The sequence below is a fragment of the Syngnathoides biaculeatus genome, chromosome 23 (genome assembly GCF_019802595.1).
Source record: "Syngnathoides biaculeatus isolate LvHL_M chromosome 23, ASM1980259v1, whole genome shotgun sequence".
NCBI lineage: Eukaryota > Metazoa > Chordata > Actinopteri > Syngnathiformes > Syngnathidae > Syngnathoides > Syngnathoides biaculeatus.
In genome coordinates this window covers 6047347-6060043 of record NC_084662.1, presented here as the reverse complement: position 1 = coordinate 6060043, position 12697 = coordinate 6047347, and the positions used below count along the sequence as shown (strand labels likewise).

Genomic DNA, 12697 nt, shown 5'->3' with positions numbered 1-12697 from the left:
GCTTTTGGACCGGCGCTGTCAAAAGACGGACCCCGGACACGCTGCCTTGTTACCGCAGTTTCCTTTTTTCTCGCCCGTGCGGCTTCCTGACACGTCTGCGTTAGACTTTGTTGAAAATACCGCGAGGATCCACGAAGGCAGCGCATCCCGTGGCGCATTCGGGCTTTGGTCACCCTGAGCCCCGACGACTTGCGTAAGCGAGTTCTAGAACCTTCTGCATTGGGTCTCAAGTACTGTGGAATGCTGCGGAAATGAGAAGCATCACTTTGATTCTCTGGCGTTGAGTTGACGGCAACCTTCGTCTTCTTCTGCTCATCTGAGCTCCTGCTCTGCATTTTGGCCTGTTTTGCTGCCGTTTCTCCTCCAATCGCCTCGTGTGCGTTTCTCCCTTCATGTCCGCCGCGTGTTAATTTGACGCAGCTCTGCTTACCAACATCGTGATCGGGTGTTAGCGAGTCCTCTGCATCAGTCTTTTAGACAATGTAGTCGGACGGCGAGATTTGGGCCGTCTGTTGAATGTGGTTTCGGATCTCCGTGCAACCGACCTGATCACCTGAAAATGAGCGAGGTGAAGACTCGCCAGGCGCAAGCTCGCCAGCCATTCGAGTCCCCCCTTGAAGGAGGAACGCCAACGAATCTGCGTCAGACTAATCTTTAAAAAAAAAAAAAAAATTCAAAAAACAAATGATCCGATGCGGCAACAACGATGGACAGCGATATAGCGCGGGACGGGTCTTTTTTCCGTTTTGAAAAGCAGTACCGCGTTAGCTGTACAACATTGCAAACCCAACGTCTGGCGGCTCGGTGGCGACCCACCCCCCACCCCCCCCGCCAGCCGCACGGTGCCCAATTCAATTTCAGCGCTGGGCTTGGCTTTTTCCTGGAGATATAATCCAAGCGCATTAGCTCCCACTGCGGCAACGTCACGGGTGGAAATTCCATTAGCGAGGCAGACCGGCGAGAAGGCGGCGAAAAAGTGCACGTGGCTATTTGCATTATTTTGGGAGTGCAAAGTTCCACTTTGAGATTCAGGGCTCCAACGGGAGAGCGGGTCTTTCCCCAAAACGACTGTGCTGCACTAGTAGCGCCAGCGGCCCGTTGACTGTAGATCTCGTTTATTTGGAAATCTTCACTCGTTGCGTCCGCCGTCGGGTTCGGGAATCCATTTTTGCATTCAACTTGCCGCCCCTCCCTCACTTTTCAACCCAAAGTCAACAACTGAACCCGCCGCCTTGCGTAGTAAAACGCGGCGCCCGCTATCCGAAACCTCGGCCTCGGCGGGCCGGGCCGACACGTCGGGATGGAGCGAAGTTGCGAGGTGGACGTCGCGCGGCAGAAGTTGCAAACCAATCGCAGAGTGGCCGCCGGGAAAAAAGCTTGGCGCTTGGCCAACGACGGCCGAGGTCTGGCGCCGGACCCGGGTGGGAATTCGTCTCCCAACCGGCCGCTCTCGTGTTTTGGTTTCTCCCCCTTTGACGGATTTTACGCTTTCGCACGGCGACGGCCTTCAGTTTGGCGATCCTGCATCACGGTAGCGAGCGCGTCCATCAATTCGTTTTGCCGGCAAACGCCGCGAGGAGGCAGAAGTGGAGACGCGACGACGCCAGCGGAAGATTAGCAACTGGCTAATTGCCTCCACCCTCGTTATTTATTATTCTGCCTTAGCAATATTGAATGACTGAATTTACCGGAAAGCGCTTTGATTTTATTTGTTTTCTTACTGACAGACTTCAAGCAGCACTTGTACTTGTTTTTTTGACAGTACCGATTGCAGATCTTTCCAGTGGTCGGAATCGGTGTCAAAGTGAGCGACGGCAGATCAGCGCGTCCTCGGGCTGACTCATTTCCTGCCTGTGGCCTTACGTAAATCAGGTCTGGCTTTTGTTTCAAAGGGGACCAGACCAGAGCCAGCTCTGCTCTACGAGGATGCCCGGAGGCTTTCCCCCCCCCCTCCCCCCCCACAAGGAGGACAGCGTGGCGGAGGAGCGTTCTGTTCACTCAAACGCTCCTTCGCCCACACGTTCATCCCTGACGTGACCCTCCTGTCATAACAGGATGGAGGGATGGGGGAAGAGCAGCTTTGTCAGAGACTACAGGGTGTTTGACTTCATGTCATGAGGAGATTCTCACATCACACTCGAAATACGCAGATGTCACAAATGCGAGGCCTCGTGCGTCATCTCCAGATTTTGATGGCCGTCGCCATAACTGCCTGGCGTTGCAGTAGAAAACAAGTGGTGTTCAACAAGGCTCGATATGAGATCCCCTCAAAATGTGTCTTTGACAACCACAAGTCAAACTTGGCCTGAGTAGTTCCCATCCTCGGAAGTTCCGTTTGCCTCGCAGTCAGGAGAGGAGACAGCAAAAACACAATCAGTCACCATCATGCCAAAGCCAAAAAGAGTCAGCGGAGCTCCGGTCTCGTTGCTTGCGCGTACTGTCAGAGCTTCCGACGACCAGCAGATAAACCACACTAGACTCCGCTGCGTCACGTCACGTCGCGTGGTGTCGGGCGCCGGCAAGGACGCCACAGCCACAAAACCCCCAAAGCCCAAATGCAGCTAACCTACATGGCAGGCATGCAAAAGGAAGAGCCAAGTGAAGTCAGACAGGAAACCGGTCTGACGCAAAACTCCCACGAGGCCACTCGCTGAGCGCTAATGAAGTATCCGCACAGCTAATTCGGAGCAAATCAAGTTTGGGGAGTCTGCTCACTTTTGCCTTCTTCCTGTTCCAACTTTGGCATTTTTCAGCCTCATTTTGAAGGCGAGTCAAAACAAGAACAAAGGAGAGGAGGCGGCGACAATACCGACGGTACGAGATTTTCTTTCCCAAAGCCGACGCGTCGTCACAAGGTTACCGATGGTTCTCCGAGCCCGCGACACCCGACGGGCCGCCGTGAGGGTCGCGTGGAAGAGACCTTCAAATGGTCAACATCACGTTATTTCCATTCAACACAAAATAGAGTCAAAGTCCTTCCTCAAATTGCAAACGTGCGACAAACCAAAAGTGAAGCATCTGCTGCTCGTCAGTCACACCACGACGCGCAGAACCGCTGCCATGATGATTAATAGCGGCGCCGCTCGAAGGGAAGACCGCCCGCTCGTCAATTAGCGTCTTTCGCCGAAGCGGGCCCGAATGGAGAACTTTTGTTCATATCCTGACAATAAATGCTCTTCGTTGGACATGACTCAAACGAGGTCGTGAAATGAAAGGAAAAGTCCTCTTTGATATCAGGACAAAAGTCCATTTCCCCCTTCCCTTTGATGCATAACAGGCGAAAATGGGTCCGTGACGCGGTTAAGTTGGTCACGCAAAAGGCAAGAAAACGTCACCGCCGCCATTGTGGCGCACTTTGATAGCAAATCCATTCGGCGAAGGACATTTTTCCCTTTTCGCGAGCCGAAAGCCACCATTTGGCCGAAGGACGTCGGCTCCTCCTTTACGACGAGGCAGGTGTTGGTTTGAAAGCGTCGCGGCTGAGAACGCCATCTGGTTGGCGCGACGCCCTTTCAAAGCAATCTGAGAGCCAAACAAATGCGATAAACGGAGAGTTGGCTGACAAACGATCAATGCAATCCGGACTTAGCGGACCTGCTCCTACTGCACAAATCGCGAAATTTGCTGCACTGGCCCAATCGGCGGTTGGGATTCGGCATGGCCGCCTTCGTGTCACGGCAGCGCAAAGGAAAGGAACAAACGCATTTCCTGCGCTCGGCCAGGCTCGCCTCCGTCTTTGCGACGGCCGTCGACCCGCATCAGCGCTCGGAGGCGCCCGCGCGTCCAAAAGCTGCCACGCTCACGAATTGCACTTGGACGGCCGCCCGCGTGGATTCCTTCAATAAATCAATACATCTGTTCCGCAATCTTCATCAGGATTTCCAGGCCTGAACGTCAGCGTCTCTAATCAGTCGCATCAGAGGTGGGGGTGGGGGGGCTTAGTTCAGTTAGCCGAGAACAGCAATCAATCCAATCAACAAAAGGGAAGGCAAAATTGATTTTTTTTTTTTTTTTTTTTTTGAACATCTTTCGTTGCACTTTCCAAACGGTTCTTCCGAACAAGGCCCCCGCGGAGACCCAAAAGCACGTTGACGAGGCGGATTGTCGCCCTTTTCGAAGCGGCTTTAGGAAGCCCCCGCCGGGCAAATCCAAGCAGGCTCTTGCGGAGAATCGGCCTTCCCGTCGTCGGCCACAACGGGGATTACGCCAAGATAAAAACGGCAATAAGTCGCGCCGCTGAGGGCCGCGCGGGGGCGGCTGCCGGAGACGTTGACATTTATCAACAGCGTGCAGGCCACGTTCGACGTTCGACGCTTTGGCATCGAGCCGTTGTTTTGCCGCTCCCGCTTCAAGATGACTGGAAAAACGGCACACGGGGAAAAAAACGGAACCAAGCGGACGTGACCTACCCCAACACCGACATCTTCTGTCAAACCATATTGGTTCCTTTTCAGAACGCCTGCTAGCTTAATGCTAACATACAATGCAAAATCCCACTCACGGGCCAACACAAATGAGCACAGTTGTCATATCTCCTTCTCACTTTAACGCAAAGGGAGCGGCAACACATACAAAGTGCATACAAGTACACTCACAGTAGTGTTAATATAGCAATATAAACTACGTAGTAGTGCGATACAACAAGACAGTTGTACACTTGTTGATGTCGTGAATTTAATGCTCGGCTCGGCTCGGCTCGGCCTATCACTTTCGCTCCGTTGTGAGCAAAATGTGGCGGTCGTCGACGCGCAAAAACCCACCGACTTGTCTTGGATTCTCTTGAAGCTCACGCAGATTGTTTTGGTGGACACGAGCGTCGCCTTTTGATGATCCTCCTCATCCTCCGGCGTTGACGCTCACGGAACCTTACCAACGTTAGGAAACCTCGGCTAACACGCAATGTTAAAATCTGTTGGACCTTAGAGTAGAAGATTACGAAAATAATCTTTTGAAAAATCATCGTCTCGTCTAGTCTCATTTCATTTTGAAGGTTATCTCGGAACGAAGAGAACCAGCCAATCGGAGGCTGTTGTGGCAGGAGGTGTGGCCAAATCGGCGAGGGGACCACGCGATTGTACTTTCGACGCCGGTTGGCAACAAACGTTCAAAAGGAGGAATCGTCGAAAGTTGGCGATGCGGCAAAAGTGATTAGCGCCCGATGCCGACGCCGTCGCTGATCTGCATCTTATCTGCAAAGCCACTCCAGTTAGCGTGCGCGCCGTGATTATTATCATATGATTATTATCGCAACTCTTCCTGAACATTCTGCTCTCATACTTGATGATCCTTTTTCGGCTTTTTAACGAGATGTTTTGAGCCGCGGTCAGACAGTAGAAAAACTACGGGGACTTCCACAATTCTTCGTTCAATCGGCTAAATATTGACGTCAACGTCTCATGTTTGGCCTCGACGCGCAGAACTCACGTGAAAACAGCCGCGACGCAGGTGTCAAACTCAAGACCCGGGGGACCAGGTGCGGCCCGCCACGTCCTGAAAGCAAATCGCGTTTGTCCGCTTCCGTCATTTTTGCCAAAAATCCGGACCCAAATCGCTCATTGTCATCATCATAAAAACATTTGCCAGAACATGTGGACGCAAGAAGCTGAAGGAGCGCATAAGACAAAGGAACACAACCTGAAGCAAAAACATAAAAGGGGAGCGGTAGCGGGAAGGGGGGGGGGGGGGATCCTCATTTTGTGAAGAAGAATGAAAAAAAAAAAAGAAAAGAGTTGGATGTGAGAATTTATAGATACGTAGCTTCTATTTATGCATTATGAGGGAAAAACAAAACTCATACTGCTGCGAGGGGAAAAAAATAGAATCACAACTTTAATTTTCTTCATATCACAGCTTTTTTTCCTCCCATCAAATAGGATTTTACCCTTGTTTTACATCAAAAAAAAAAGAATTGTATTCAACACTTTTTGTTCGTATTTAACAGATTGCCTGTCGTGATTTTCAATAATGGAAAAAAAAAAATGTTGAGCAAGGCACGCCCGTCAGGAAAGTAGGGGGCGTCCGAGTCGCCAATGTGTCCCCCCCCCCCCCCAACATGCAATTCATTTTGCGCCTTCGCCACCGTTTTCCTCTGATTGCATCACGCCGATTTCAGCCGCTCCTTAATGGACGCGTCGTATAATTACGCAGTCACGCCGCCGAGACGCTGAAACCTTCAGGCGCTCACGTTGCCTCACTCTGATGTTTTTGTTGGGGTTTTTTTTTTTTTTTTTTTTTGGGGGGGGGGGGATAACCATCACTAAACCAATGAGTCTTACTTCGTTGATAAAAAATATATAAAGTACGGCAAAGAAAAAAAAATACACACTTGTATAAGTTGAAGTCAGACAAAGAAATCCCATCGGTGATTTGATGTTGCTCACCCTTCACATCCTGACTTCTAAAAAAATAAACAAATGAAAAAAAAATAAGCTCCTTACTGAATTTCAATTTGAACGCGGGAAGAGACAACATCAAGCTGATGGAAATCTGCAAAACTTGCAACGTGTTCTTCTCTCGCTAAGTGTCCACTCGTGGCGTCTGTCAGCGCTTTGCCACTGGGAGAAGAATTCACACTGCATAAAATGATAAGAAAATCCCGCAGCATGATCGGATCATCTTTCTTCTGGAAAACATATGCTAATTCTCTTTCCTTGACTAATTCTGGATCTCTGTTGACTTGAAAGCGGAAGACAAAAAAAAAAAGGCCTCCACGCACGGCGGCGCGCTGACGTCCGGTGGCCAAAGCACAGCGACAACGTGGGAAACCAGTTTAAAACTCAAAACGCAGGTCATCACCAGTAGCATTAAACACACACACACACACACCGACCGGAACGTTGCGCACCGCCTCAAACGCATCACGTGATCCCGTTTGGCGGATTTTGGCGACCATTATTCTTTGCGGGACGAGAAGTCTCGCATTTGAAATGTCGCCAAAACGGAGGACGCAAAGACAACAACGTTGAAAAGGCAAAGAAACGAAGTCGCCGAGGTCAACCTGGGCCTGATCCCTTTCGAGGGTCCACACCGGTCTCCTCAGCAACCAATGTGAGGAAAGAGCAATTTTGGGGGATCTAAAACATTCTGGCGAGCAAAAAAACGTTTCTTGCGGTTTACTCTGCAGGACTCGGAGGCCACGCGTGGCGGAAACGGCCACGCGTGGCCTGTTGCTGCTTACGTCACAAAAGCGAGCTACGTCGTGTGTCGATGGCGACCTCAAGTGGACAAGTAAAATTCATGGCATTACACCGTACTGTACTGTATGTGCAACCGACCCAATTTGTCACTACCTGACTGAGCAAATCAAGTTGGAGACGGGCCCAAACCGGCGTACAATTTGGGCAATGTAGACAGCACCTGCAACAGGAATGCTTGCGAAACAACCTCAACTATATTTCAGGACGCCTTTTGGAGTGCTAATTTGTTTGTCTCTCTGTTTTTTGCCACTTGCTTTTTCCACAACATTCATACAAAACCCAAAATACTCTCCGGCACATGCTTTGGTCCTCACTATCGATTACAATCCATCATCCTATTAGAATCCATGATCATATCTTACAATTGATTATCCTATCAATTCATCCTTCGAGACATGTGAGGGGGGGTGTAAATACAGCTATATAAATTTCTTTAAACATATATTTATGAGGGGTGCACGCCTATTTTTAACTGCATATTATTGTACTGAATAAACGGTAAAAAAAAAAAAAAATGGAAAAAAATATTGGTGTACACAATTTGAGCATACAAAATTTGCTAAAACACGCTAGCTAGCCATGACCATTTTCGGTTAAAAAGCGCCAACCACCATTTATTGGAGTCATACGTCATGTTTACATGTACAGTACACGACACACGTGACAGCGCCTTTCAAAACGCAGAACTTACAGAAGCTTCTGGGTCGTCTTGGGCCAGAACTGTTGACTGGTCCAACACTACGTGTGTCTGCAACAAATGTCCGTGCGAAACACTTGCGAAGAAGGTTCCGCCGGAGCTTCGGCCCGCAAACTGTGAAGGCAAGTCCACTTCTCCAAATGGAGTTTTTTCCCCGACACCGCTCCAATACGCCGCCACCTAAATGCTATTTTATTAGCAAAAAGCGAGGAATTTTGTTTCATAATTGGCTGAGGGTCGTTTACGAATTTTGATGGTTGGCCTCATCCGGGGGTCGTGACGTCAGAAGTCACGCTGGCCGGGGGACATTTCGGAAAGAAAAGCAACCTTGTCAGAAGTGGGATTCGAACCCACGCCTACAGAGTAGACTACGACCTGAACGTAGCGCCTTAGACCGCTCGGCCATCCTGACACTGGAAAGAGGTTGCGACGACACATAATTGATAGAAAAGGTTCAAAAAAAAATGTAGTTTTTTTCACCAGACAAAATATATATATATATTCGAAGCCTTTCTGTCACAGGTGTCCAACCCAAGGACGGGGGGCCGCATCTCCCCCACCACATCATTTTACATGGCCCGCGAACACAAATCACTTGTGTCAACGTTTATGATTCTTGCCAAAATCCGTCCCAAACTTTCAAGTCGTCACATGCAATAAATCATAACTGAGATTCCAAGCATTTTTGTTGGCAAAACCTGAATAATAGTTGACCCTCAACTTCTGATTGAAAAACTACTTATATATTAATTTTTGGTGTGTTTCTCTGCTACTGCGAAGAAGCGATCAAACATTTCTGCGATTTCAGGACAAAAATGAGTTTGCCGGCCCGGCGTTCATATGTCACTTTGGAAGATTCTAAACTCACAAATAAATATTTTCTCGCGACGCTTAAGGGGATCGACGGTGTTTGGAAGCTGAAATTGGAAGATGGCACTCGCGTCAAACTGTTTGTTTGTTTGTGCTGCTGTGTCCGCTTTCAAATCCAAAACACTTTGAGGGGCAGCCGCGTCAGAGGAAAAACAGCAGATCTGAGGTCAGCTGCGAGCACAAAGCGCGTGGACGCGTCGCCGAGGGTCGTAACGGGCGCGTCCCGAGCGGAACGCCGGTTCCTCGCTCCGCATCCACTCCTCCGCGTCGAAATCCGGGAAGAAGAAGGCCATTTCTCTCTGCGCCGACTCGGCAGAATCTGGAAGGAAGAAAAAAAGGAGAGCGCGACTTCAGCTCCAAAACAACTTGTCCTGTCCACGTTAAAAAACACAATCACACTTCTCGTTAAAGATTAGCGCATTAATACTGACATTGCGTGTGTTAAAAAAATGCTATTTTCTCATGAAAGTTAGGATTATTGTGATTATTATATTAATGACGCGAGTTCAGCTAACTTTACTCGCTCGTGATAGTCCAAACTGGCTATCTATGATTCATTTATAAACTACTTTCTTTTTTAGCCTTGCACCAGCTTTTTCATTAATTTATTCATCTTAAGAGTGGTTAGCTAATATGAAAATAATTCAAGCTAACATCGTCGTCACCGGCTAGCTACAATGCACCTGATCATTTTTGCACGCTTTACGTGTGTGTGACAGAGTGTAAAGCGAGTGTTTTTGTTGTTGTTGTTGTTGTTCTAACTCATCGAGACTGACAGGGAACTTCGTCCTCCTCCGCTTGCGCCTACAAGTAGCCTGACCCACAAAGGCGGAGCCCGCCACGCGAGACTCCAACATCGTCACACGTTTCGGAGTTACGGCGGTGCGCACCCGAGCCGTGAGCGGTGTTGCGCGTGTCCGTCAGGCCAAACCGGGCCCGCAGAGAGGCGGGGGACGTGTATCTGGCCCGGAAGACTTTGGTCGGACCCATCAGTTCCCTCCAGTGGCCGACGGCGTCCTCTCGGCCTAAAATGTACGCCCTCAGGGGGCCGCTGTGTGGAAAGTGCACAAGTAAAGTCGCACGCTCCAGGCCGCAACCGCATCAAACTCACGACCTGAAATCCTGGCGGGCTCTCGCTTACCTCGACATAAACTCAACAAGTCTTCGATAGAAGAATCGCTCTGAAAGGCAAGCAGAACACGCGTGATGAAAGAATCGGAACACCGGGGCTCCAAGAACGAATCCGGGTTTTGCCGTCGCCGTGGCAACCGGGTATCACAATGGGCGGATCGGCCGGGACGCCTTTCGCGATGATCCCGTTTTTGCACGCTCCAAAATCATTTTCATGGACGATCAGGATCAATCACTCGCTTTGAACCTCGGCGTACTCCGGCGCTGACGACTTTTGGAATTCGCGCGCACACAAACGGGTCCCGCACCTGAATGCTCAGCATAAAACCTCTCGCAGTCTTGTCGCCCCCACAGCAGATCTTTGCAGCGAACGATGACGAAGTTGTTGTCCAGGATACTTTGGTGAAGACCCTGCAAAAAAAATATATATATATTATTTTTAGCCTTTATCTGTTTGCATGCGTTACAAGCGTGTTATGCACTGCATTTTAACGGAAGTACACGTGTTTCCCCTCGGATTTATTGTTCCAGTAGTTCACAATATTCTTTTTTAGGGGAGATAAAAAAAAAAAAACCAAACAAACTGTGCTTTAGCTCCATTTCAATGACAGTCATTGTTGCGGTTATTGGAGAGTATTTTTTATTGATTGATTTCTTTGATTTTGGGACCCGCTGAGGTGTAAAATGTGAAGAAGGGACGCGCACCTCCATCATGAGAGGATGAGCCACCGCGTCCGGTTTAATGAGCGCCAGCGTGAGCTGCAGCGCTTTGGACAGGCGACCCGTCGTCAGCAACATTGTCTCGAAAAAACACGGAACAGACGACGATAAGCCAACAAGGTTCAGCGTTGACCTTCATTTTTAAAAGAAGCGTGCAATGTGGAAAAACAAAGAAAAACATTAGCTTGAGCCCTGCTCACCGGAAGTCGAAAATCGAGGGCGCCCAAACGCTGCCAGACATTTCAGAGAAGGTCGAGAATTGCCGACATCGCGTCTGTAACATTCAGCGTTTTTTTTTTTTTTTTTAAAAGAGTTTATTGTCGTGTCGTGCATTCGAGTCAAAACTAGATTAAAAAAAACAAAAACGCTTTGTTGGCCAGGTTGCAAGTGGAGAGTCTAGTGCGTCGGTCAAATGTGTCCCCGGAAGTGGTCCTTCTGTATTGTGTTCCCCCTGGTTGAAAGATGGGCCCATTTGGGCCCAACGGCGCTTACAACACATTCGAACTTCACTCCGTTGGTGATGAGCTCATTGCGACTTGGGTTCGACTTTGAAAAAACATTTTCAACTTTGGCCTCGACAAAACTTTCGTGATCCAATTTTGAAGGCCTCTTGCTAAAATGCTAACAAACAGCAAGATGGCCAAACTGAGGAGAAAACACACAAAAAGGCACATCGGGTACATCAAGACCAAGGAAAATTGACGACGGATGACGTACTAACAAAATAATCTCTTTTATTAAACGTTAAGTGAACGTGAGCGACTAAAGAACAAATGTGCATTATTAACCCTACACAGCGTAATGATTCCTCCATACTTGAGATATTATTACTGTAAACATTATAAACAACCAACGCAGAGACATCCTTCCAAGCCGTTATTTATAAAATACAGTACAAGGTCTGGCAATTCCAAAGTACAATGTTAAAATAACAAAAAAAAAGCAAAGTGATGGAAATGAGTCAAATGGTGAAAGGTGTAAAGTTATACAACAACATAAACACAAGAGTCAAACTCAAAATTTATTTAACCTTGATGTATTCCCAAATGTCATTAATTGGACACTCCAAATTGCCCCATCGGCGTGATTGGTTGTCTGTCTCGATGTGCCCTGCGATTGGCTGGCGAGCAGTTCAGAGTGTGCCCCGCCTCCTGCCCGTCGACAGCCGGGATAGGCTCCGGCACTCCAGCGAAACCTCGTGAGGATAAGCGGCTCAGCAAACGCACGGACGGATGGATACTTGTTACCTTACCGTGGCGGCACGTCAAAGACGGACGGGCAGAGCGGAGGCACCGGGACCTCCGTTTCACGTCAAGGAGATTTGGCCTCGACTCGAACGACCTCGGAGCATCCGCACAAAATTCTCACCTGTTCTCCCTTTGAGTCGAAATGCCGCTGACCTTTGAACTTTCTCCCCGCGACAGCTGCGTCAACCTCGGCGTCGGGCAACTGGCGCGTCCGAGGAAGGACAGAGGGCGGCATTAATCCCGTTACGGCTGCTAATGCGTCGGCAACGTGATCCGGACGGACGGGCCGGGTCCGCGGGCCGCCCGCCGCGAGCCTTTTCGGATCTCCGGCAACTTTTGCGGTTTGAGCGTCTCGTGGGAGTTTGAAATGAAATTCGGCGTTTCAGGCCCAGCTCGCTATTTGGCAAGCGGGAAGAGATGCGCTTCTTGAGGCATTTTTTGACGTCTCAACAATGATCATATTTGGACATCATTGAGGATACGTCACAATTATCCCTCAGTCGGTGGTCTTTCAAGTGCTTTGAAATGATTTGTTCCTCGTAAATGATTGGCCATCAGTGTTCTGACTTACGAGCGTGGTCACAGGATGAGTTCAACTGGCATCTCCAGAAGTGCCAAATGTAAAATGCCACAAAGCCATCGCGCCACCCCAAAAAATTGAAAATTGTTTATAACAAAAAACAAACAAAAAAAAAAAAAACCATTGCCAATGGTCTTGAAAGGTCATGACCTACTTACAATGTATTTATTGTCACCCACCTAATTTATGACTAATTAATTTATATACTGCCTCGTTCAACTGGTAACAAGTTATGTAATAACAACATTGTAACCCA

At 48.8% G+C, this 12697-nt stretch overlaps 1 protein-coding gene and 1 non-coding gene across 3 annotated transcripts; both read right to left on the bottom strand.

Annotated features, from left to right (window-relative positions):
* Positions 1-7782: 7782 nt before the first annotated feature.
* nme6 (NME/NM23 nucleoside diphosphate kinase 6) lies at positions 7783-11045 on the bottom strand. Of its 2 annotated transcripts, XM_061812569.1 has the most exons (6): positions 10815-11045; positions 10600-10695; positions 10203-10305; positions 9905-9944; positions 9654-9814; positions 7783-9082 (listed from the first exon to the last, which is right to left on the bottom strand). In XM_061812569.1, exons 2-6 carry the CDS (start codon positions 10690-10692, stop codon positions 8931-8933), a joined length of 549 nt encoding a protein of 182 aa, XP_061668553.1. In that variant the 5' UTR covers positions 10693-10695; positions 10815-11045; the 3' UTR covers positions 7783-8930. The 2 variants fall into 2 exon arrangements, with proteins under 2 accessions (XP_061668553.1, XP_061668554.1); XM_061812570.1 differs by lacking the exon at positions 10815-11045 and having other exon boundaries at positions 10600-10804.
* Positions 8223-8305, bottom strand: trnal-cag (transfer RNA leucine (anticodon CAG)). Its single transcript has one exon. It is a non-coding gene; the product is annotated as a tRNA-Leu (tRNA).
* Positions 11046-12697: the final 1652 nt, after the last annotated feature.